The 23,034-nt window shown below is 38.3% G+C and overlaps 1 protein-coding gene across 5 annotated transcripts in view; it reads right to left on the bottom strand.

The window, feature by feature from the left end:
- Positions 1-23,034, bottom strand: part of tenm2b (teneurin transmembrane protein 2b) — a 269,320-nt gene that overhangs the window by 24,623 nt on the left and 221,663 nt on the right. For 4 of the 5 annotated variants that reach the window (XM_016467623.1, XM_016467625.1, XM_016467624.1 and 1 more), the window contains 8 exons: positions 17,358-17,480; positions 11,931-12,136; positions 8,976-9,171; positions 6,544-6,645; positions 3,498-3,692; positions 2,936-3,136; positions 1,564-1,749; positions 690-836 (listed from right to left, as the gene is read on the bottom strand). In XM_016467623.1, the coding sequence (XP_016323109.1) occupies positions 690-836; positions 1,564-1,749; positions 2,936-3,136; positions 3,498-3,692; positions 6,544-6,645; positions 8,976-9,171; positions 11,931-12,136; positions 17,358-17,480 (1,356 nt within the window). The remainder of the gene's footprint in view (positions 1-689; positions 837-1,563; positions 1,750-2,935; positions 3,137-3,497; positions 3,693-6,543; positions 6,646-8,975; positions 9,172-11,930; positions 12,137-17,357; positions 17,481-23,034) is intronic. The other variant, XM_016467628.1, reaches the window with a different exon arrangement.

Raw genomic sequence — 23,034 nt, 5'->3', positions numbered from 1 at the left:
TCTAAGTGAGATCCCAATTCGTCGGTCATCCGACGTGACGTCGAGAGTGACCGACTGAAAGGGAACCAAAATTCCCTTGATCTTTACACATTTCATTGTACTATAAAAACATCCTGTAAGTTTCAGGACTCTAATGTTTCTCGTTAGTCTACACAGAAACCAAACAATAAAGATCGCTCCGAAGACAACAAGACGCTGTGCAGTCTTTGCATTGCCTTCCTTCTAATCCCAAACGTTAGGAAAGAGTGGATGCACTTTATTTTCAATGAAGTTCCAGACCGCATCAGTAAGAACTTTGTTCACTTCACTTTATCGTGGATTCGTTTTCAAACAAGGAAAACGAAAACGTTTTCAAAAAAGAGTGACATGTAACCTTTGGGTTAAGAGTCCGACTCTCTAACCATTAGGCCACGACTGCCCCAAAGAACACCTCTCTATAAAAAAAATTGGTCACCTTAATGCCATATGAAAGTTTGTCTCAGTCTGAAGTAACACATTACCGGCCGTTTATCGCACCAAATATTAATTTTTGTGTGTGAACAGGCCTTTACAATGGTGAGATAACAATTGTCCTAACCAAAATTTCTGCATCTCATCAGTGTAGCTTTTTTTTCAAGTCTTGACAGATGTGATGCATATGAGGCCAAAGGGGATAGAAACAATTTCTGCATTCGACATGCATTTCTAACCTCCTTCATTGTCCTTGTTGTCATTGCAGGAGGTCTCCATGGCAACACTGCAGCCTGGCCCTCTCCAGCCATTGTGGCACTCACAGTGCCAGCTGTTCTGTCCCATGATGCATTGCCCATTCCCATTGCACAGCCCCGGACAGCCATCTGCAAGAGAGGAGGGAGAGACTGATCAACTGTGTGATTATTTTGGATTTGGGCTGATTTAGTTTGGTGCCCATAGGAAATGTTACTCGCCACATAAAACTCATTACCATAATGACAGCATGCATGCCACAGACCACTAAGAAAACCTGTCAGACGAACTCTTTTGTTGGACATCAATTATCAATCAACCCAAGCAAAACCATTATGGATGACTTTTGGTTGACTGCTATATTTTGGCTTGTGAATTCAGCATTAAGAAGTGTTGTGTGCATGGAATCCATCAACTATAATTGTCTGAAAACAATGATGTGAAAACAGTGGTGGAGAGGGAGAGCTGGACTCATTAGCATTAAAACAAGCATCCTAACACATGCAACCAAAGCGGCATCCATTAGTATTCCTCTTCCAGCTGGACTCCAGAGCTCAAAAAGTCATTTAATATTCTTATAGATGCGGATCACACAGTGAAGACCGTGTCCTTTTACTCTGAATGTGATTATAAAATAATGGCAACACACACAAACATACACACCCGCGCAAAAATGTTTTTGTACTCTGTGTGCTGATGCAAACATGAGCAAATCAATCTAGACCAAACAGCAGCCGAAAAGTCTTTGAAAGACACTGGTGTAAAAGAAGTCACAGAACCGAGGGAAATGCCTTTGACTAGCTCAAAGCTTCAAAGCAGAATAAGACCATGTGTGTTTGTGTGTGTGTGTGTGTTTACCGATGGTGCAGTGTTCTCCGTTCCAGCCCTGTTCACATTGGCACTTGCCATCCCTGCAGGTCCCATGTTTCACACACTGTGGGTTACACAGTCTCTGGTCACAGCTTGTGCCTGTCCAGCCCTCCTCACAGTGGCAAACGCCCCCGACACACACGCCATGGCTCCCACAATCTGCTGAACACACCTCTGGAGAGAAAGAGAGATTTGTTTTTACTCTTATTTTTCCATCTCTTATATACATCTTTATTTTATTCTTCTTAATTATTCAATTATTATGTTTCTTTTTATTCTGTTATTATTGCTTCTTTTTATTCTGTTATTTACTTAATTGCTATTTGCTTTTGCACTGTTTTAATGATCTGCAGCAAAGTTGCAAATGCTTTGGCAATGTAAATAATTACATTGCTAAAAACAGCACTGTTATGCCAGTCAATAGCACACTAAAATATCTGTATTATCTACATGGTTGGGTCAGATCTTTTTTGAAAGAAATTAAAACCTTAATTTAGCAAGGATGCATTAAATTAATCAAAAGTGACATTAAAGACTTTTACATTCTTTAAAAAATAATGCAGTTCTTTTGAATGATGCATTCATCAAAGAATCCTGAAAAAAAGTAATTATAATAAAAAATGCTTCAAATGTTCCAAATCAGCATATTAGTATCATTTTTGAAGAATCATGTGACACTAAAATAATGATTAAAATTAAATAATGGCTGCTGAAAATTCAGCGTTGCCATCACTGGAATATATATTAGGCCTATATTAAAAATATATATTAAAATAGAAATTTCACAATATTTCTATATCAAATCTCATTCACCCACAATCCATTATAAGAAATCACTATCTGTGTTGGTTGCGCCATGTATATATATATTAAAATAGAAATTTCACAATATTTCTATATCAAATCTCATTCACCAATCACCCACAATCCATTATAAGAAATCACTATCTGTGTTGGTTGCGCCATGTATATTTTAATCAAGTCACTGTCATTATTTTCAGTTCAAACAAGTCTCCTTTATATAAATTATACATTTTATTTTCAATATATATTTTAAGATTATTATTATAATATTTTATTTATGAAGATTATTTTGGATTGCACCTTATCCACCGAAGTTGGAACTGCGTCCACTAATTTTTTTGGGGTGTGTTTGTGCCGTTACCTGATTTGCATATGAATCGGGTGCTAAAACAGCACACGCAGCGAGTGCAAATAAACAACGCTATCAGCGGGTGCAATTCATGCTTAGTGAATCCCCCGAGAGTGTAGATGGATGAAAATGAAAGATTACAATATATTGCAGCATAGCTTGAGAAGACAGCAAGTGAGAAGGTGAAAATGGCTGATGGGAACACACCCGTGGAGCAGTCGGGGCCCATCCAGTTAGGGTCACAGCTGCAGAGGCCCGTGTCAGGGCTGTAGGCTCCGTGACCGTTGCACTGATCTGGGCACTGGGCTCTGGATACATCACATAGAGGCCCGGACCAACCTGGCTTACAGTGGCACTGACCAGACACGCAGCTGCCATGTCCCGAACACGTGGGGTCAAGACAATCCACTGGAGAGAGAGAGAAACAAAGAGTTTGAAAATACTTTTTCATTCTACTTGCTTTTTTCTTCTCTTTCCTCCTCATCTTTCACCTCTCTCTTCTAAACTCACCTCTGGGATCTCTCCACTTTCAAAAACCAGCTGCAGCTCATATGAACATGCGCTCAGAGACTCCATTTCTGGCCAATTTCTTAAAAGCTCGATCAATAGACTGAATTTCACCGCTTTAATAAAGTTTATTATGCTTGTACCAGCATGCTTTTATAGCAGACATTTGAAAACCGAGATTCTCAGAGGAAGAGGTTTTTCTGAGTTTTGAAAAGAGTTTTGAAAATGAGATGGTCAGAAAAGCCGTCGATGCGCTCATTACCTTCCTCGCAGGACTCTCCACGGTAACCCGCTTCACAGGTGCAGCTGCCCTGGGTGCAGGTCCCGTGACCGCCACAGCTGGGATCGACACACTGGCCCTGCGGCGCGTCGCACTCCAGGCCCTTCCAGCCGCTGTAGCACATGCACACACCCTTGCTGTACTGTCCGTTCCCGCTGCACAGCACGGGACACGCCGCTGTAACGAAGACGGAACGAAAGGATGCAGGAGGGAAAACAAATGAGGGAGTGAGGAAAGGACAGAAGACGAGGATGTTTGAAAGGAATTAGTGAAAACCAGCTTCATTAAGAGAAGTTCAGGTATGAAATGTAAGATAAGATAAGAGAAAAATGAAGCATAGAGTTAATCCAAACAAATACACTGAAATGTATGAAATCACCTCAAACCGTGTGTCAAGAAAACTTTATTTTTAGCTGTTTTCAGACAGTGTAGATACATCGCTGTTATTTTATGTCCTTGTGCACTCACAATAAGCAAATGTGCCCTCCTGAACTGTTGTCATATACAGTACGTAGCTTTGACATGTCTGACATGTTTTAGTAAATTGGTTCATTTGGATGAACCAGATAAAAAGAAATGATTCACCAATTCCAGTCTCTGAGTATGATCAACTCTCTGGTGGAATGTTACATCTTCTATATCCAAATAGAAATTCATAAACTTTTCTCTTCAGGTTTAACCCTATTGATTAAAAACCCTAATTGTTTTAAATGCTAAATTATATAATCTGATACATACCATACATTACCGTTCAAATGTTTGGGGTCAGTGAAAGTTTTTAATGTTTTTAAAAAGTCACTAATGCTCATCATCGCCACTGACGATTCAAACGCGAGTTTTGAGCAGTGTAGAGCAGCACTTGTTGTTTGTCGTTTCTCCGATCACAAATGCAGACATGGCTTTATGTTTACGCAGCGCTATATGCAACGCAACGTGTAAAAAGACAGTATAAGTCATAATAATCTGTAATTATGTCCCCACTGGATGCAACAAATGCCTCGTTTATAATGGGTTTTAATGTTTTTGTCTCGTCGCGCCGGGACACGGCATCACTATATGGTAAGGGGCGTAACATTTCCGTCACACACTTGAGGTATTCGGCCAATCACAATGCACTGGATAGCTGGCCAATCAGAGCACACCTCGCTTTTCAGAACGATGAGCTTTGTAAAAATCGACGAGTTTCAGAAAGGCGGGGCATAGAGGAGAAATAATGTACATTATGTGGAAAATAATGTGTTTTTTGAACCTTAAACCGCATAAACACATTGCATTACACCAAATACACAAAATAATGTTCTTTTTAACAACGTCATATGACCCCTTTAAAGAAACTATTCACCAATTCCAGTCTCTGTGTAGAGTCATTTACTTATACACCCTCATATACTGTACAGTTGTGATTGAATTAGAAATGTTATAATTTGATATCATATATTGCCCTCTAATCGGATTCAAACTGTATCATGTATTGCCCCTTAAAAAAGTTGCAGTAGTTACATAGCTGACTACTTTTTCAAAAGAGACTCATGATTTTAACTATTTTAAATTGTGAGTAGTTTTTATCTTGACAAGTTAAACTTTGTTCTCCAGCAATAGCCGGCATACAGTTTTCTGTTACAGTTTCTGATGAAAAATTGCCTGGAATGAATGAATGTAGGAAAGGAAGAAAAGAATCATCCCTCGCATTTTTCCCACAGAGTGTTCGCTATTCAGCCTCAAAGGCAGCATAAACACTGCTGAAGCTCTCTGAATATGGTGATAAAGTAGACTATGCCTTGTGTAATTAAGGTAAGAGATTCAGAGGCAATATCAACGGCACTCTCTGCTACTCAAAGGAGACGCCATTTGATAGTAATAAACTAGCTGCCTATAGTCTCAGGTGAGCTCTCTCTCTCACACACACACACACACACACACACACACACACACACACACACACACACACACACACACACACACACATATTTCTCTTTACGAAGCCTCCACTGAGAGCATTTCATCACTCAAAAAGATTGGTCTGGCACAGTAAAGCCAACAAACCCATCAGACATTTTGGCATAACTGAGATGGGATTAATCAGTGATGTTGCAATTCATCCGTCTGGATCTCAGAGTGATGTGACAGTGTCATAGAGCCGCCACGACGAATGGCCAGAGTTTATGTACACTGATGATCTGATGACAAATGCTGAGCTCGAGGGAAAATTCTGACATATGCTTCACACATCTATATCTGCATCACAGCTAAACATGCAGCAAGTCAATTTAAAACTTACAGCAAATTTGAAATAAAAACTCGCTCATTAAAAACCTCACAAATAAATCCAGTGGCTCACAAAGTTCATTTTGAAGTCACTGTAAATAAAATTTAATATAAAACTAAAGGTTATCTAACAACACAGCATGGAATGACATAATAATGATTAAGTTTGATATTAATTACTGATATTAATTAGTTTACAGATCACATGTAAAATGACAAGGTGACAGGTCATGTTTATTTTTTATATTATTATTAATATATATACATTTATATAATATTGTTTTGCATAAAGATATATTATAAGATATAAAGAAATATTTAACTTTTTTATTGCAACACATTAATTATAAATTATTGTACATTCATTTTACTGGGTGGATGTGCTTACTTGTCTTACAATAATGTCACAATGCAAAAAAATTATTGTACATTAATTTTACTGGGTGGATGTGCTTACTTGTCTTACAATAATGTCACAATGCAAAAAAAAAAAAAATCCTAATGGTCCTAAAATAGGCTAAATATAATTTCTTATTTCTATGCTGAATAATGAATTTTTCTGACTTCGTGAGAAGAATCACAAATGACAGGTAAATCTCTTTGCAATTAGAAATGTGAAAGTAAGGTGTTCTGACTTAGTGAACAAAATGTTATTACACAACACAGCTTTTTTGTATGACTACGAAAATGTTTTGACAAATGCTGCAAAGTGAAGCATAATTTTTTAGCATAAACATTCCGGCAGTGTGACAGTAAACGGTACCTTTGGAACAGTCCGTGCCGTGGAACCCTGGGAAGCAATGACACGCTCCTGACATGCACTCTCCATTGCCATGGCAATTCTGGGGGCACTCTTCCACCGAATCTGAGACGAAACATAAGAGACGCGTACATTTTACAACCCTCAGTTATTAATGGGGGACAGTGGAATGTAACGTTCACAAATTCAGAAGACTTTAAACGCTGCTGCCTGACAAAAAAACAAGTCATAGCGCTATGAACTTTCTTGCATTTTGTGAAATAATCTCATACACAGCATGGCACACTGTGAACTTTCAGCCATCGTTATTGATTCAGTGGCAATATGTGAATTACTGTGACACATTTCAGCAAAGCCTTATGGTAAATATAACACTATGACTGCGGTAAATGCTAAAATAAACAATGCTTTTCAAATCAACAGTAGCCATCACCTGAACAAGATGCGCAGACATTCATACAGTATGTGATCAGATTTAAGAGGCCTCATGAGCACAGTGTGTGTGTGTGTGTGTGTGTGTGTGTGTGTGTGTGTGTGTATTTCTCCTCAAACTGAATATTTAATCATACATACTGTTATGAATATAGTGGACCAAGAAAATAACTGGACACTTAAGCCACACTTAAAAATGTATGAATGTCACTGCATTAGATAAATATCAAAATGGCATCTGCAAACAAGTTTTTCTCCAAGCTAATTTCACTTTTCTGAATCCTTTTTGCAGTGAATTGTAAACAACTGATCTCAAGGTGATTTTGAGTGGATGTATGAAATTGGTTCTTCTCCAGTTCAAACAGGTGTTCTATGAGAGCAACTGCAGGTGCATTTCTGAAAATGTTTAATGCCTGACAACCAAAAAGTGTGCAAATACTGTACGTTTTAGTCTTTTCTATTTTTAAACCAAACACACTTCTTTTGTGAAATGTGTTGAAAAGTGTGCTTGTGCTGTCTTTCTTTAAGATAAATGCCACTTGGTTTGATACTCTGTTATCTAATGCAATGGCATTCATTCATTTTAAGTGGCTTAAGTGCCCAAACACGTTTAGCACTTAATCTCTATGGATTTATTCAGACAGCAGAGAGGCAGCAAAAGTACTTTTTTTTGTGACATACTCTACTCAAATAGAGAGAGAGAAAAAAAACCATACAGTTCAAAATTTTGTAGTTAAATGTGTTTTTTATATTAAGGGTCCTTACATACTTACATCTAAATTAATTTGATACTATGCACTCATTGTATACATAAATGCTATTACATTGCACTTATATTTGATATATTTGATAATACTGTCCTGTAATTACATCTGTAATTCATTTCTGTAGTTACATCTATAATTACACTCCTAACTTTACCCATATCCCACCTCAATAACAGCAAAAGTGTTCTGCAAGTCAACATGAATACAATACGTACATTGTACCTAACAATTCATTATTTTATTAAGTACATAGTATTTAAAGACACCTAATATAAAGTGGGATGCTTTTATTATTTTTTACATAATTTCTTATCATCAATGTTAAAATCAATGTTGTTTTTATCAGTGTTGTCCTGCTTTAAATTTTTTTAGAAACTGACAGTTTTTTTTCCCAGAATTCTTGGATTAACAGAAAGTTTAAAAACATGATTTTAACCTTTATTTAGACATTTATTTTTTAATAATGTAAAAGTCTTTAATAGTGTAAGTCATGTTTGATAAATTAAACAAAAAGATTAAAAAAGTCTATGAAATATATAAAAATATATTTACAAATCTCATCAAACCACATTTGTATTTAATTTTAAAACAGATTTTTAAAATGTGTTAAAATGTGTAAACAATTTCAGTTTTTTACTCATTCTTTGTCCATTTATTGAAGCGTGCGCCAGTTGATATGTTCTGAATATTGAATGAGTGAACAAGTGAGCAGTTTATGCATGAATATTTAAACACACAATATATAAAGTACATGAATATGTCAAATACAGCAAGACCTCCTATACGCTTCATGAGTTCTGCATCACTGCCTGATGTCATGACAGACATGAGGCCAGATTTCCGCTTTGCTGTGACAGCTCCTCTCAACTGTTACAGAAGAAAGTCTCAAAGTTGGCATTGTGCTTTTGCTAAGTCATCACTATAGCAACCGTTGTAGAGAAACTGCCTGCAAAAAACATATTTCAGTGTTTACTTTTATTTTAGAAATACAGCTATTCCTTCTATGACCTAAAGAGAAATGTAAGTGAAAGGAATAAAAGCAGCTCTCCCAGTTCAACTGCTCACATTCAAACTGAAATATAAAATGAGGTTAAGGGTAGATCAGGTGAACTGTGCAAGCGGCTTGCAGTTAAACGCATCTTCTAAACAGCAGGTCTCCAAACAGCCAAGTTTCTATTTACCATCTTCCTTTCAAATGTTGACTTTAGCGTGTAAATAAAAGCCGGATGTGTCTACCTAGAGCCACAGTGCTGAATGAGACGGGTTCTTTCTCTTTGCCGTCGTTGTAGAAGGCCAGGTGCCAGGTGCCGGGGTCCAGATACTGCACAAAGATTGCCTCGTTCTGGACAACGGTCTGAATACTGCGCCTCTCACGAGGAGACTCGATAACGCTCCACTTCTCTTTTCCATCCAGCCTTTCCATGTAGTCATACTGAAGAGAGAGGGAGAGGTGAGGACAGAGGGAGAAAACAATCAGCGAGGCAAGTAGCTGCGGGACATCACCTTCACTAAAAACTGTAATGACAATCAAAATAGTCAAATTAAATCAAAATGTAGAAGAGATAACAACTCTGGAATGTGACAAGACAAGTGTAAGAATTCTGCAGACAAATATGCAGCGATAATTTGGAAATCATTTACAATTCATTAAAAAAAAGTTGCAAACAAAAAAGCCTGTCTGCACAGATGGTCTCTTCAATTAACGAAAACCTGTCTTTTTAAGGAGGAACATCATAGGGAACCAGATTTCCTTGCTCTATAAATGCTAGCTCACACACTGTCCCAACAAATGGCAACCAACCCCAATTTCCAATATATGTTGACCATGTTGGCATTTGCTGGGTCAGTCTGAACATAACAGTGTCAATCATTAGAGTTACTGTAGATACATGCTCATGAAAAACAATTTAAGACAACACCATAAGAAAAACATTTTCCGTTAAGTTTATGGACATTTCCTTCAACCCTAAAACATAACACAATGCAATTCCCTAATATTAACATGGAACATTGGGCCGTATTTTCACAGACATTTCTTTGAGCGTATTTAAACTGCAAACAATAATGACTTTTTTACATTAATAAGAATAGAAATCATCAGGATTTTTATGATTCTGATTTAGATTCTGCCTCTAGTACCTAAAAAGTCTATTAAGGACTCAGTACTTAGAAGACAAAAAATTAGCATAATGACAAATAACCAGTCATGTTCAACAGCTCTGTCATTATGAAAATATGTTAGTAACTAGAAGTCTTACAAACATTAGGTTAAACACAGTAACAATTTTATGAATACAGACCGGATATCAGCTATGTCAAAAATATTGACTTGAAGTTAAGTCAGTGTGTACTAGGGGTTGAACGACTTCTGATTTTTTTAAGTCGACTTTTATGTGATGAAAGTCGAGTCGAAATCGACTAGTCGCTGATGATGTCATTAATGAACAAATAAGTCTGGAGCTGTGACAAACACCTTGTGCACAGCTATGACATATGAAAGAGCTGCCCACGTGGCTATTGCTCCTATAACAGCTCATTTGTATCAGTTCTTTTGTCTTTGGGTTGTTATATTTCTCACAGATTTCTGCTCATTCTAAATCAGATACAGATAAAGTAGCACAGTAAAGATTACATTCATATGAATGCATTAGTGAGAGCGATTGCGTGTGTGAATTAATTCTACCTGGCAGCGTCTCTCTACTAGTAGTGAAGCTGTGGAATTTAGTTATTAAGAAATATATGCTTGAATTGTTCGGTTTCTAAGCTATTTTATTGAGAAATCACAGAACAGTGTTGACAATACATTTCCGCGCTGAATGATTCTGTGTGCCAGCGATGTGTGCGTGATGTACGAGCTACTGTCTGTAGCCTATGTGTGTGCGTTACAGTGCAGCAGCGCATTAGATTAGAACGGCGATTAATTTAACTGTGCAATAAGCTGTTTAACACGTGCATTCTCCTGTTCAATTTCGAGCATCCAGTAATATAATCACACTCACACGTCTTGTGGAGCGCTTTCAGAGTATGCATTTATTTGTCATTTTAACTGTTTGTAAAAGGAGCGTAAATGTGGAAGTCCTTCAAAGATTTCTTATCCTGTTGCGCCCTCAACAGGACTAGTCGACGTCAATCCTAAAGTGTCATGGCAGAGCATTGAAGTCGACTAGTCGATTAGTCGGTGCAACCCCTAGTGTGTACTGAGGTATCAATTCAATAACCAGCTGACTCTTTCAGTGAGTAAGCTTTTTCAGACCAGTGAGGTCATCTGTGACAAATGAGCTGGCTCATAAGAGTCATTCAATTCAGATGTAAAGATCTTGAGCACTGAAAGGATAGTTCACCCCAAAATGAAAATTCTGTCATCATTTACTCACTCTCATGTTGTTCCAAACCCATAAGGCTTTTGTTTACCTTTCAAACACAAATGAAGACATTTTTAATGAAACCTGAGAAATTTCTGTTCCTCCATTGAAAGTCCAGTCCACCACAACTTTCACGATTCAAATGTCTATTAAGAGACGCTCTAATTAAAAGTAACCCATTTGAATTGAACAGCTTAACGACTTTAAATTTTTGTTTTGTTTGGGTTAGTTCACAAAAAAACTGAAAAATCTGTCATCATTTACTCACCGTTATGTTGTTCCACACTTATAAGGCTTGTGTTCATTTTAAAAAGACGTGAGAGCTTTCTGTCCATCCTTTGAAAACCCATTCCACAAAAACGTTCACAATTCAAAAAGTACATTAAGACATATAAATGCAATCTTTAAGAATTGAGCAGTTTAATCCAGGTTTCCTGAAGACATGCAATCACTTATTATGATGATTTAAGTTAGGCTTTTATTCACGTATAAACATCAGTTAACGCACATACATAGAGCTCATCAAATATGGTCAAAAGTAGCTCAAACATACTTGCACGTAAGAACAAACTTTAATAGATCTTGCGCATCGAGCACATTTGAGCTTCTATTTACCACATTTGATGTGCTGTATGTATGTGTATAGATATTTATATGTTAATAAAAGTCTAAACTAAATCTGTTCATTATATAAAGCAATCATGTCTCTTTAGAAGATTTAGATTAAAAAACATGTTTTTCAGTATTTAAAAATTGGATTCTCAGCCATAATTGTAAGTGAACCTGGCTCCTTTAAAAGAAGAAACAAGACATGAGGCGATTTGCCCACCTGAGCATGTGAAGGAGGCAGGCCTTTCCGCATGTAGACCCCAAACAGCGCATCCTTGCCCAGGGAGATGTTGAACTTGAGAAAGTGTGGCTGGCGCAGGTGAAGCAGAGACCTCCAGAAGACGCCTGGAGTAACATCCTGACTGACACGCTGACCCAGCTCCAGCTCCCCGCTGTTTATACTGCTGTTCTTCAACACCCACGGCCCTGAGATGGATGCCAAGAGAAGAAACAAGATTTGTTTGAGGGGGGAAAAACACTAAGAAAGTATTTCAAAGACACAGAGAACAGGGAATATCCTCTGCTCCATGTGAAAATATTTGCAGTGTGTACAAAGAAAAATCAACATATATTATTCCACTGAGACACAGCTCTGTGCTAATGAGTGTGCGGTGTGGGCTGCCAAAGTCATCAACCCTAAATCAAACCCTGTCTTCTCCCTTGAGATCATAATACCTCTGCATGACAGCACTGGCCACACACGCACTCCTCCCTTCCCAATACACCTGCTAAGTCTGTCCTCTAGAGAGAAAACTGTTGTTGTGTTGACAGCGCAGATAGATCGCAGCAACTCCAATCAGAAAATAACCCAGTAAATGGGCCTTGATAGTATCGGAAGCAACACACACACAACACACACAGACACACTCTTTTGAGTCTGAGAGGCCAGTGCAACACGAGTGGGCTTGGTGTTAGCTGTCAGTCTAGTCTACTTTCTCGATGTTTGATGTGCCCTGATAAGCAGAGACAATCTGTTTCCCAGCCTGCTAAAACCTCTGGCTGCATTTAAACGAGTTATGAAGAGAGAGGAATTGAATTGAGCAAGCGCGAGCAAGCTCTTTCCCTAAATGGATCAAGCCTTCTTTTTGCAAGAGAACATGCGCACGCACATGCAGTGTCAGGTCTGAGTGACAGGTCGGTTAAAGCAGCCCAGTCTGGTAACCAGTGGGAGTCCACACCAACCTTCCTCATTAACACGGAGCATGGATGGACAGCTCTGCGCTGAACGAGAGCACCACACTGAGAGAGCAAGAGAGAGAGATGGAAAAAGTGAGATAGATAAAGAGAGAAATTGAGAAGCAGAAAAAAGGGGAAGAGAAAGTACCCTAGAGAGGGTGCATAAGAAGAGTCTTGTACTCTGGAGCAGAAGTTCACACTCCTCAAGTTCTCAACCAGTCAGAACTACTGACATCAGAGCCACTGAAAAAGGTGCTTTCCTCTCATGAACGAACACTCGCACCAAGGTCTTGATATATGTGGACTTCCTTGTTTAGGTATGTGTAGGTATGACTAGGTCAGTCACCTCAGATCCTGCAACCTAAAACCTACAATAAACCTACAATAACTCTTATAATTTTCTAAAATAACATCATAAATTGTTACCTAGCACTACAGAAAATGACTGATTGTATCATCCTTTTTACTTTATTTTTTTTGAGAATTTCCCCAGAAGGTGGTTTGTCAGATGTAACTCATTTCTGGGCACAAATTTCTCCCCAAAATATGGTTGATTAGGTACATACAAGCACTTTTATCCTTATAGTGTTTCTATAATTTGTTTCTCTACAGCTCCCTATGGCTATATTAAAATATAAGCACTTAATTAGGTCTACTTGTTCAATTAAAATCTAATTGTAAAATTATAATTAGTACAATATTTTATTTGAAAGAGTCTTAGAAATAGCCACAGTAGAGTTGAATGGAAATCCCCATAGAAATGCCTGAGTAACAAATATTCTGAATAATTCCAGAATAAAAGTGTTCCTTAGATCTTATTCTATTGAAATAAATAAATATGTAAATAAACAAATACACTAATAATGTCTGAATCTTCTGGAACAAAATAAAGAGGGATATATTCCAGAGAGATGTGGAGTGTACAGTATGTTATTGTATAAAAGCCATATAAAGAGGAATGCCATATAAAATTATATGGGTAAGGGTCAAATGCAGTCAGTTTGGTTCGCATGTAACATCACATCCTAAATTACTAAAGTGACTTTTAGTGGATGGCATCCATCAGAGGGTTAAATGAAGCATAAACATATTTTTTTCCACAATTTTTATTATCCATATGCAACTAATTTTGGTATGTAATGCGCACCTTTCTCAATCCAATTGATTCCCAATGGATGAAATGAAGTTTTGCACTATATTTTCCAGCTTAAAGGGGTCATATGATGTTGCTAAAAATAACATTATTTTGTGTATTTGGTGTAATGAAATGTGTTTATGCAGTTTAAGGTTCAAAAAACACATTATTTTCCACATACTGTACACTATTGTTTCTCCTCTATGCCGAGCCTTTCTGAAACGCGTTGATTTTTACAAAGCTCATCGGTCTGAAAAGCGAGGTGTGCTCTGATTGGCCAGCTATCCAGTGCGTTGTGATTGGCCGAATACCTCAAGCGTGTGACGGAAATGTTACGGCCCTTACCATACTGTGATGCCATCTCCCGGAGCGACGAGACAAAAACATTAAAACCCATTATAAACGAGGCATTTGTTGCATCCAGTGGGGACATAATTACAGATTATAATGACTTATACTGTCTTTTTATGCGTTGCGTTGCATCGCGCCGCAAAAACATAAAACCATGTCTGCATTTGTGATTGGAGAAACGACAAACAACAAGCGCTACTCTACACTGCCCAAAACTCGCGTTTGAATCATCAGTGGCAAATTCTTTAAATATGAAAACGTACTTACAGACTGTGTCCTCCGTAAAATGCGTTGCTCACATCTGAATATTTGGTTTGAACTGTTCTGGAACAGTGTTGTAAATACAACTTAACCATTGATTTCTAGTCGTGTCCTCTTTTGGAAGGCCAAACAAAGTATTTTCGCTTTCGCAAACGAAACACACAGCGTCTTCACAACATGGAGGCGGCAGTGGCAGCAACAATAAAGTTACATTTGGGCGGCGTTATGCAAATCTTCCCACACAGTGGCGTAGACATGTAGGGGCGTTTTTAAACGAGGCATTTTAGGAGGGCCTGGACTAGTCTTAACTTTTATAAAGAATATCTCTTTGGGTTTGAGACTTTAGTCTTTGCAACTTTAGGGATCTTATCTATTCACGAACAGCTTGTAACACTCCAAAGAGAAAGGAAAACTTGAAATTGCATCATATGACCCCTTTAATATCTTGTTTCACTCAAAAGTATGTCACATTACAGAAGTCAAATGGCCTGCAAATGTTGCTTTATGTAGAAAACATAGGTGAAGAATCAATCACCTCACAGCAACCGCAAAGGCTTAGTAGCTTCAAAGATCCCTCAAGGTTTCAGCAATGTATTTTTTCAGTCACGAGCTCAAAGACATGTTAGTTCTCTTGCTTGCTTTCAATATCTCTAACTGTCAAGCTATATATATATACACACACACAAAAAATTGGTCTTCTGTGATGCTATCAGAAGCGCTTTTCATGTCAAGGTCAAAAAGACACATGACGCTTGTGTTGAGAAGTTCACTGAAGTCCTGACATGAGTCATGTGAAAGGGCCTTGTAGATTCACATAACAACAACATTCAAATGGTGCGAGTCTAGAATCATGTTTCTCCTCCCCCACTGACAGCACACTACAACACACGTGTCTGTGTGCATGTCTGTCTGTAGGACAGCTAGCCCTTCTTCAGAAACTCTCCATCAAAGTGAAGGTGAAAAAACACTTCAGAAAAATAGAGAAAGCGATAGAGAGAGCAAATGCACTCTAAAGCCTTCGCACACAATGTCCTTCCTCCAACATTATGTTCATCCTGTATCAGACAGGAGTTCTTCCATTACCAACCCAGACTCACTGGAAAAACGTGCCTGTTGTGACATTTCTGCAAAGTAATATTACACATTTTGCAACATTTTCAAAGTGAGATGTCCTGTGAGTGATGCTAAAAGCATGTTCAGTTTGATCTGAAATAGATGAATGTGAATGTGGCAAGGTTTTATTACATTGGTTGTTGTACACACTGCAGCAGTTCAGAAATGTAATGTCCGAACAGTGGCGCAAAATGCTTTTGAAATCGCATTTGAAAATATTGTACTACCTACAAACAAATGCAAACATGAGATAAAATTGTTTTAGCTTGATTCTACGTGTGTTTGAGTCAGCATTGTGACTCCTGTTTCCCTGGACTCATATAAGCACGTACCAGGTGAGATACCAAGCAATTTTACTACATCAGAAAAGCCATACATATGGAGCTGGTGATGCAAATGCTAAAATGTATTAGGTAAATGTGTTTTGTGTACATAACATAGTAATGCAAGGAATTGGAAACTGTGGTGAATTGTATGTATATGTACGTTTTTGGAGTTTTGGAGGCATGTTTTTTTCATTACACCCCAAAACAAATAGGATTGTGCACACACACACATTCTCCACAGTTAAACCTAGATTTGCATCTATGTGTTCTCTCTCATAAAGACCCACTCTTTTAGACCCATCTAAAGGAAGAAGAAGCTGTACTCTGTGTGAAGAACGTCAATACCGGCACTCTCTAAAGGTCAGTGGCAGTCGTTATCATCTGAACGTGTTGACACTGATAATGATAAATCATTTGAGGTGAACGCACAACAAACGAGGAGATTCTTTTGTGTCGGAGCCACTGAGAGTTAGCCAGTGCTTTGAACCATTAACTAAAGTCCACTGAGATCCAAAACGTCTCATAAACCCAGTTTATCAAAGGTTGTCGTTAGAAAAAGGCACACTAGACTGTGATTTTACACTAATGTACTCTCTCAATATACAGTATAGGACAATCACTGGTTGGGCTCAGATGATTCTTACAAAGCCTCAAGCTGACAGAGACTAACATGTGTTATAACAAGCCAACAGTGAATAAATCTATTCATCATTTTAAATAAATGCATTAGCATTACTTTCTCATGCAGAACTGCAGAAGAGGCATTGAAAAGAGTTGAAGACAATACAAAACTTCAATCGTAACACATTTAACTTTCACGATTGTGGCATATTTCTGAGTAAAATGAGTTAGACTTAGTGAACATAGGCTGTGATGTTATTGTTAGGTTATTACAAAACTAAATCTTTTTTCAAAGAGGGAAAACATATTTAGCTATAAAATTGCAGGGTGGGACTCAGTGAACAACAATAGTCTAGGATGCAATTGATTATATTTATTACACTGTTATTATACTGTTGTTACCTAGTTATTACATTACAAAATTGTTCAATAAGTGAAATATTAAGCTAGAAAAAAAGAAATTAGTAGGATGGGACTTATAAAACTTTTCCCCCACTAGAATAACATGTGCTCATGAATTGTACATAATAAAATGACTGACAAGTGTAAACATAAGGCAGTTTGGGCTTCATGTCATCAGGGGGTTTGCATTTTATGTCATCGGGTCACTTGGATTTCACGTTGATTGTATTTCAAGGTTTTGGCAGGAGTTTTTTGCTTTTACCTCTGCCTCCGGAGGGCACTGTTGCCACGTCGTCAATGCCAGGAATACTCATGCTGAGGCCAGTGTTCACTAGATGCCCTTCAGTAGGCTTCAGTTGCCAATTCAAGCCAAGCAGATTAAGAGCTGTGAGGGAGAGAAAGAGAGAATTAAAAAATAGAACATGACACTACATTACACCTCCCAACCACTTTATGTATACATGGATGACACGTCCTGACAGCCGAGAGCCTGCGACACCCATACAACTATAACTCTCGCTGACAGAGGAGACTTTAGCATACAAATACACTCATTATAGCCAATGACACTTTGACTACAGTCTGTGCTTTGTTTGGGCTCCGTGCCCAGACAGGTTTAGTTGGACCAAGTTTAATCCAAATTGCTACAGGAATACTAAACTTGCCATAGATATGAATATGTCACCAGAAGCTGGTGGCACATAAGCAACACAAAATGTCAAATGCAACACAATACGGTGTCAGGAAAGAAGTGACACTTATCTTGGTATTGCAGAGCAAGGCGTGAGAGGACAAGAAAATTGTCTTGGAAAAAAATAAACTGAAGACAGTTTAAAGTTGGTGACAGATGCCAAATACTCTCAACACTTTCTTGGTTTTGTGTGTGCGCTAGAGAAAATTTTGGCTAGCCGCCCGCTTCTCTTCGCACCCCATATGTAGTATAATCAGTGCTTCCAAGACTTTGCAGAGACGGATTAGCTCCAATGGAGATCACTCGATATGCAATATTCAAATATGTCAAGTAGTGTTTAAGAAATATGATAATGATCAGAGAAAGTTAGTTTTGTGATGTGCTGGTGGAAATTACGAACGAGATGCCCCAAGGGAAAACAAGCACAGCCATACGCTCACAGACACACACATAAAAATTTTGCAGGAAAATGCTGACGTTCGCAGAATCAACCATAACACCTCACCTCCGCCCCCTAGCTCTTCTATCCCTCCCTCAATCTCATCCACGCAAAATCAATGCCAACTCAGTCTTTCCCTACCTCCTGACTGTACATCTGAGGGCACGTTATCACTCTCGTGTAGAGGGGTCAAAAGAAAACGCTGACTCCTTCAGGCTGTCAGCTGCTCTGATGTCATCTAGTCATTGTCCCACACGCATTATTCCTCATCTTATCTCTCTATACTCTAATCAGCCTTATCTCTCACTCGTTCATTGTTCTTTTCACCTTTCTCGTGTCCTCCATCCCTCCTGCTTTCTCTTCGTCCATTTCATCGCGGCGCTCGCTGACAAAGGTGGCCTGTTATGACCTGAGACATCTTGTCGCACTAAGCAGTGCTGTGGAGAAATTCTCTAACATAATGTTTTATTCCTCTGCATGCTGTTGGTTGAATTCAAAGCTGAAATTGCAACATAAATGCAAATATATCATTATATTTTAGTATTATTCTAGATGTTTTCACAAATTTTTTAGATGGTTTAAGCAGCAAGAAACTAAAGATCCTGTTTCCATCTTAAAGTAAAAATAAACAGATTATTGCAATTCAGTATGTAATTCAATGTGTTACTTGCCATTTCTTTGTTATTGTTTGAAATTTACCATCAATATCTGAGTGATTTTATGGGTCCTATTTTAACAATCTAAGCGCATGGTCTAAAGCGCAAGGCGCAGGTGCACTTAGGGCGTGTCCAAATCCACTTTTGCTAGTTTAAAATGGTTGGTGCACCCGGTGCATGATCGAAAAGGGTTGTCCCTATTCTCTTAATCAGTAATGGGTGTGTTTTGGGCATAACGTGCAATAAACCAATCAGAGTCACATCTCCCATTCCCTTTAAGAGCCAGTTGCGCTTGCGCAATAATAATCTTTTACATTGTAATCCTTTAATTTTTAATATTTGGCATGTTTGAGGGCTGCTGCGCATCCCTGTGTATAATAAGCAGTGTACACACGTTGTGGACCCGCCTATAAGCGCATATTACTAACGCACTCTTTACATAACAAAAAAATACTGTAAAAATACTTTAGTTGGTCTATGGCACAGTCTATTTCAGTTGCCTCAAAATAGCAATGCACCAGCAATGCACCTGAACCCACCTGGTTTTCATTCCAGCACGCCCATGGGCGAACAAATGGGTGCAAATGCATCTGCTATTTAAACAACGTGTTGCAGGACGTGAAAATGATAACTGCGTCGGGCTGAAACTAGCAAAAAACACTTTGACTGGTGCCGCATTGCGCAGGGTGTATGATAGGGCCCTGTATCTCAAACTATTACATTATATTCTGCAATGGGACTTATATCTCACAACGTGACCTTTTGACTTCCATGTGAAACAGATGTATGTTTTCCCCTTATAATAGCGAGTTGCATTCATGGCTCAGGTGATCAGCCACAAAAATATGTTTGTGGAGTTCTTTTTAAGCAAGATTCCAGTGTCCAGGTCGTATACTTACAGGGCAGCAAGTACAGGTGAACAACAGCTATTGAAATGAAATGCTAATGGATTGCTCTCCTCACATTTATTAAACCTTTTTGAATTCAATCACAAAAGAAAAAAATCACTCAACCTTTAAATATCACTGAATATAATTTTAGCATCAGGTTTTCTTCCAGTGCAGCAAACATGGTCAACATAACGAGATTAAAGCATGGTTTCAATACAAAGTGGAGGATGAATCGCAAATGATTTTCACCATAGTGAGAAAACAAATATTAAAATCTGGATTTATGTTCAGACGAACCTCTTCAAATCTCTGACCCAATTAGTTTCACAGGTTTTAAACAATATATTACAATGACATGTAAGGTATGTCGCTACCTCATGAATTTAAATATGTTCAGCCATTTCAACAGCATGTTTACAAGTTTTCATTTGCTGCAAATGTGTTAACAAGGCAACTATTTGTCAACAGAGGATATTCAATTAACAGTAACCACAGTAACAGTGGAATAAATAAATAAAATTAAAATAATTAAAACATTAATTTACATACTGCAGGTTCATTCAGCATCCATCTGGAGAATAACACTCTGACAGCACAGGAAATATCTTGATATTTTTGGTCTTCTGTGGAAGAATGGGCACGGTTATGGGTCAGGTAAGGGCCGCACACTGCTCTCATGTCTGGCAGCATTGGCATTACATTAGTGTCAGTTTGCACTTTTTTTGCTAATCAAATCTGGAGATCTTCAACAAACTCATTTTCGGTCTGCGAAATAAGCATTAATTATTAAGAGGAAATGTGTTAGATGTGAAATTCATGAGATGCTGCATCTCACTTTATGTAATCTCTATGTATAATTCACCTCTTCAAAGTGATGAATAATATTACCTACCTAAAGCATGGAGAGAGAAACAGGAAGAAAGAGAAAGAGTGAGAGAACAGACGGGGATACAGATGACAAAAGTATTCCCTTGTCTTGCCTGAGGAAGTCTGTGTCTTCAGACTGGAGTTCTTCTCGGATTTAAAAGCACACTGAGAAAATTAAATCTATAACCGACATGAGCTGCAAAACTTATTTCACTGAGCTGTACCAGCTGAGTTGGTGCTGACAGCAGCACTGCAAAAGTGGAACTCTTTCTTCAGCTATCCATTTTGAAAATAGAACCGTAATACATTTTTGACCTAATGCTTACATGCGTCACATGTTCAGTTTAGGGTTAGAGTGACTTTCAACTGACTCTGTTTCCACTAGAAGTTCTAATGCACTGACACTTTAATATGAATCAGACTTGTTTTTTATCTTTGCATTCATTTTAATTACATAACCAATTGGGTTATATTGGGATGCACCGAAAATGTATGGCTAATATGATAAACTTGCGATTATTTTTAAAGTATGGTTAATATCCACTGCTGTTACAATATTTTGAGGTCAGTTTTTTTAAACTGATTAATTGATAATCATTTTGAGATTGGTCAGTCAGAGTTGGTACTCTGCACTAATGATGCTGCAGGAAGACTGATATCCTTACATTATTGTACTCTTTACCAAAGTGCACGTATTTTAACATCCAAACCCAGAACTGCTTTTACACGACGTGTGTGGCTTTTTAAACCACTTGGCGGTCCACGAGGGGCCTCTCAGAGATCTGGCATGTGTTCAGTGTACGAAGATGCTGCTGATGTGATCCATGAGAAGCGCTGACCTCAGGCACGGCCTTGAACATCAAGCCACGAGTAAGTCAGGTGAGCTCACGTTTGCAGAATGACTGCAGAAGAGAGCTGACTCACCTCTGACAGCATGAGAGATGCTTGGAAATTGAGGACGACACTAAACAGATAGTGCTGTCAGCTTTATGAAACAACTATACGTGGTCGTCGTGCTGCTGAGGTGCTCTGTGGAAAGTCTCTGGAGGCTTGACAACATGCGTGAAAGTCTGTTGGAGTGCATTACTGTATTATGATTTTGCTCTGCATAGAAGCCACATCAAATGGCTGTGGTTTCACAGATAAATCAAGGGAGACAGTACATCATGTGCTTGAATGGTAGTTATTGGTCAGGTGCACAACATGCAGAAGACACATTCTAATTGACATGATGGAGCAGCTGTCCATCACCTGTCTTACTCTAATGTGAAGGAAGGTTTTTAGACCAGAGCTCCATTCTGGAATAACTTTCTTCTCATTTAGGACTAAGTTACAGTGAAATGTGTACTGAATAGATTTGAAAAGGCAGGTTTTCTTTTCAGTGTAATTAAAATGAAATATATATATTAAAATACAATAAAAAGGTGACTTTTCTTTTACAATACTGCAATGTGACTTCATATTTCACAACGTGACTTTGTGACTTCCATGATTTATTTTTTTTTTGCATTGTGTAATAACAAATAGGAAAAAGACATAGGTAGAGACTTTAACATTTTTAAAATCTTTTTTACTTTGCTCTTCAGGGTTAAAACAACAGGGAAAAAATATGTATGACAGTACATACTATTTTCTTTTCTAGCCTTGAGTATTAGAGGAGGACGAATGTACAGGACTTTTTGAAAAGTAACTGTCAAACATAAAAAAATTAAGGAAACAGACTCAGGAAGGCACTATTGCTGTGCAAAAAAAACAAAACAAACAAAAACAAACAAACAAATTCTATATTACACCTAAAGACCATAACTGTCTGTCTCTATCAGCAATACTGTTCCACCCCCAAACTCTTGTGCATGATGTCACAATTTGTGGGTGGGGCCTCCTATAATGGTTTGGGAGACGCCAGGATTTGTGGTCCACCAATGGTTCAGAAAGTCAAAAACACACTTGTCCAATTTGTAAAGCCAGCAAACCCAGTTCCATTAGCTATTGTATTGCCATCCTTCGGAACATGCTTCATATCAGAAACTACAGATATTTGCCCACTGTTCCATTATTTATTAGGCCTTGTGTTGCATTTATACCCACGAGGGATATGTATGGATGAAACAGGCTGCTCCCTATGGGCATCATTCCAGCAAAAAGCAAATAAATTGCACAGTAAGAAGCTGCTTTGAAGTCAAGCTACAAAAGCTGGGAGGACCAGAAGACAGTGAGATGGTCAGCGAACCCAGTGAGAGGAAAGCTCACCAGAGGGTAAGAACCCCCAGAGCTTCATCGTTCCCTCTCTTTGTCCGGGAACAGTTGCTACCTGAATGAGCTGTGTGAATTAAAACAGTCATGCAAGTGTGTCCCCGTGGAGCTCACGTGCACGCATGCACACACACACACGCACG

Source organism: Sinocyclocheilus anshuiensis, unplaced genomic scaffold (genome assembly GCF_001515605.1).
Source record: "Sinocyclocheilus anshuiensis isolate Anshui unplaced genomic scaffold, SAMN03320099.WGS_v1.1 scaffold700, whole genome shotgun sequence".
NCBI lineage: Eukaryota > Metazoa > Chordata > Actinopteri > Cypriniformes > Cyprinidae > Sinocyclocheilus > Sinocyclocheilus anshuiensis.
The sequence above is the reverse complement of the archived record's forward strand: the minus strand, read 5'-3'. Positions and strand labels throughout refer to the sequence as shown.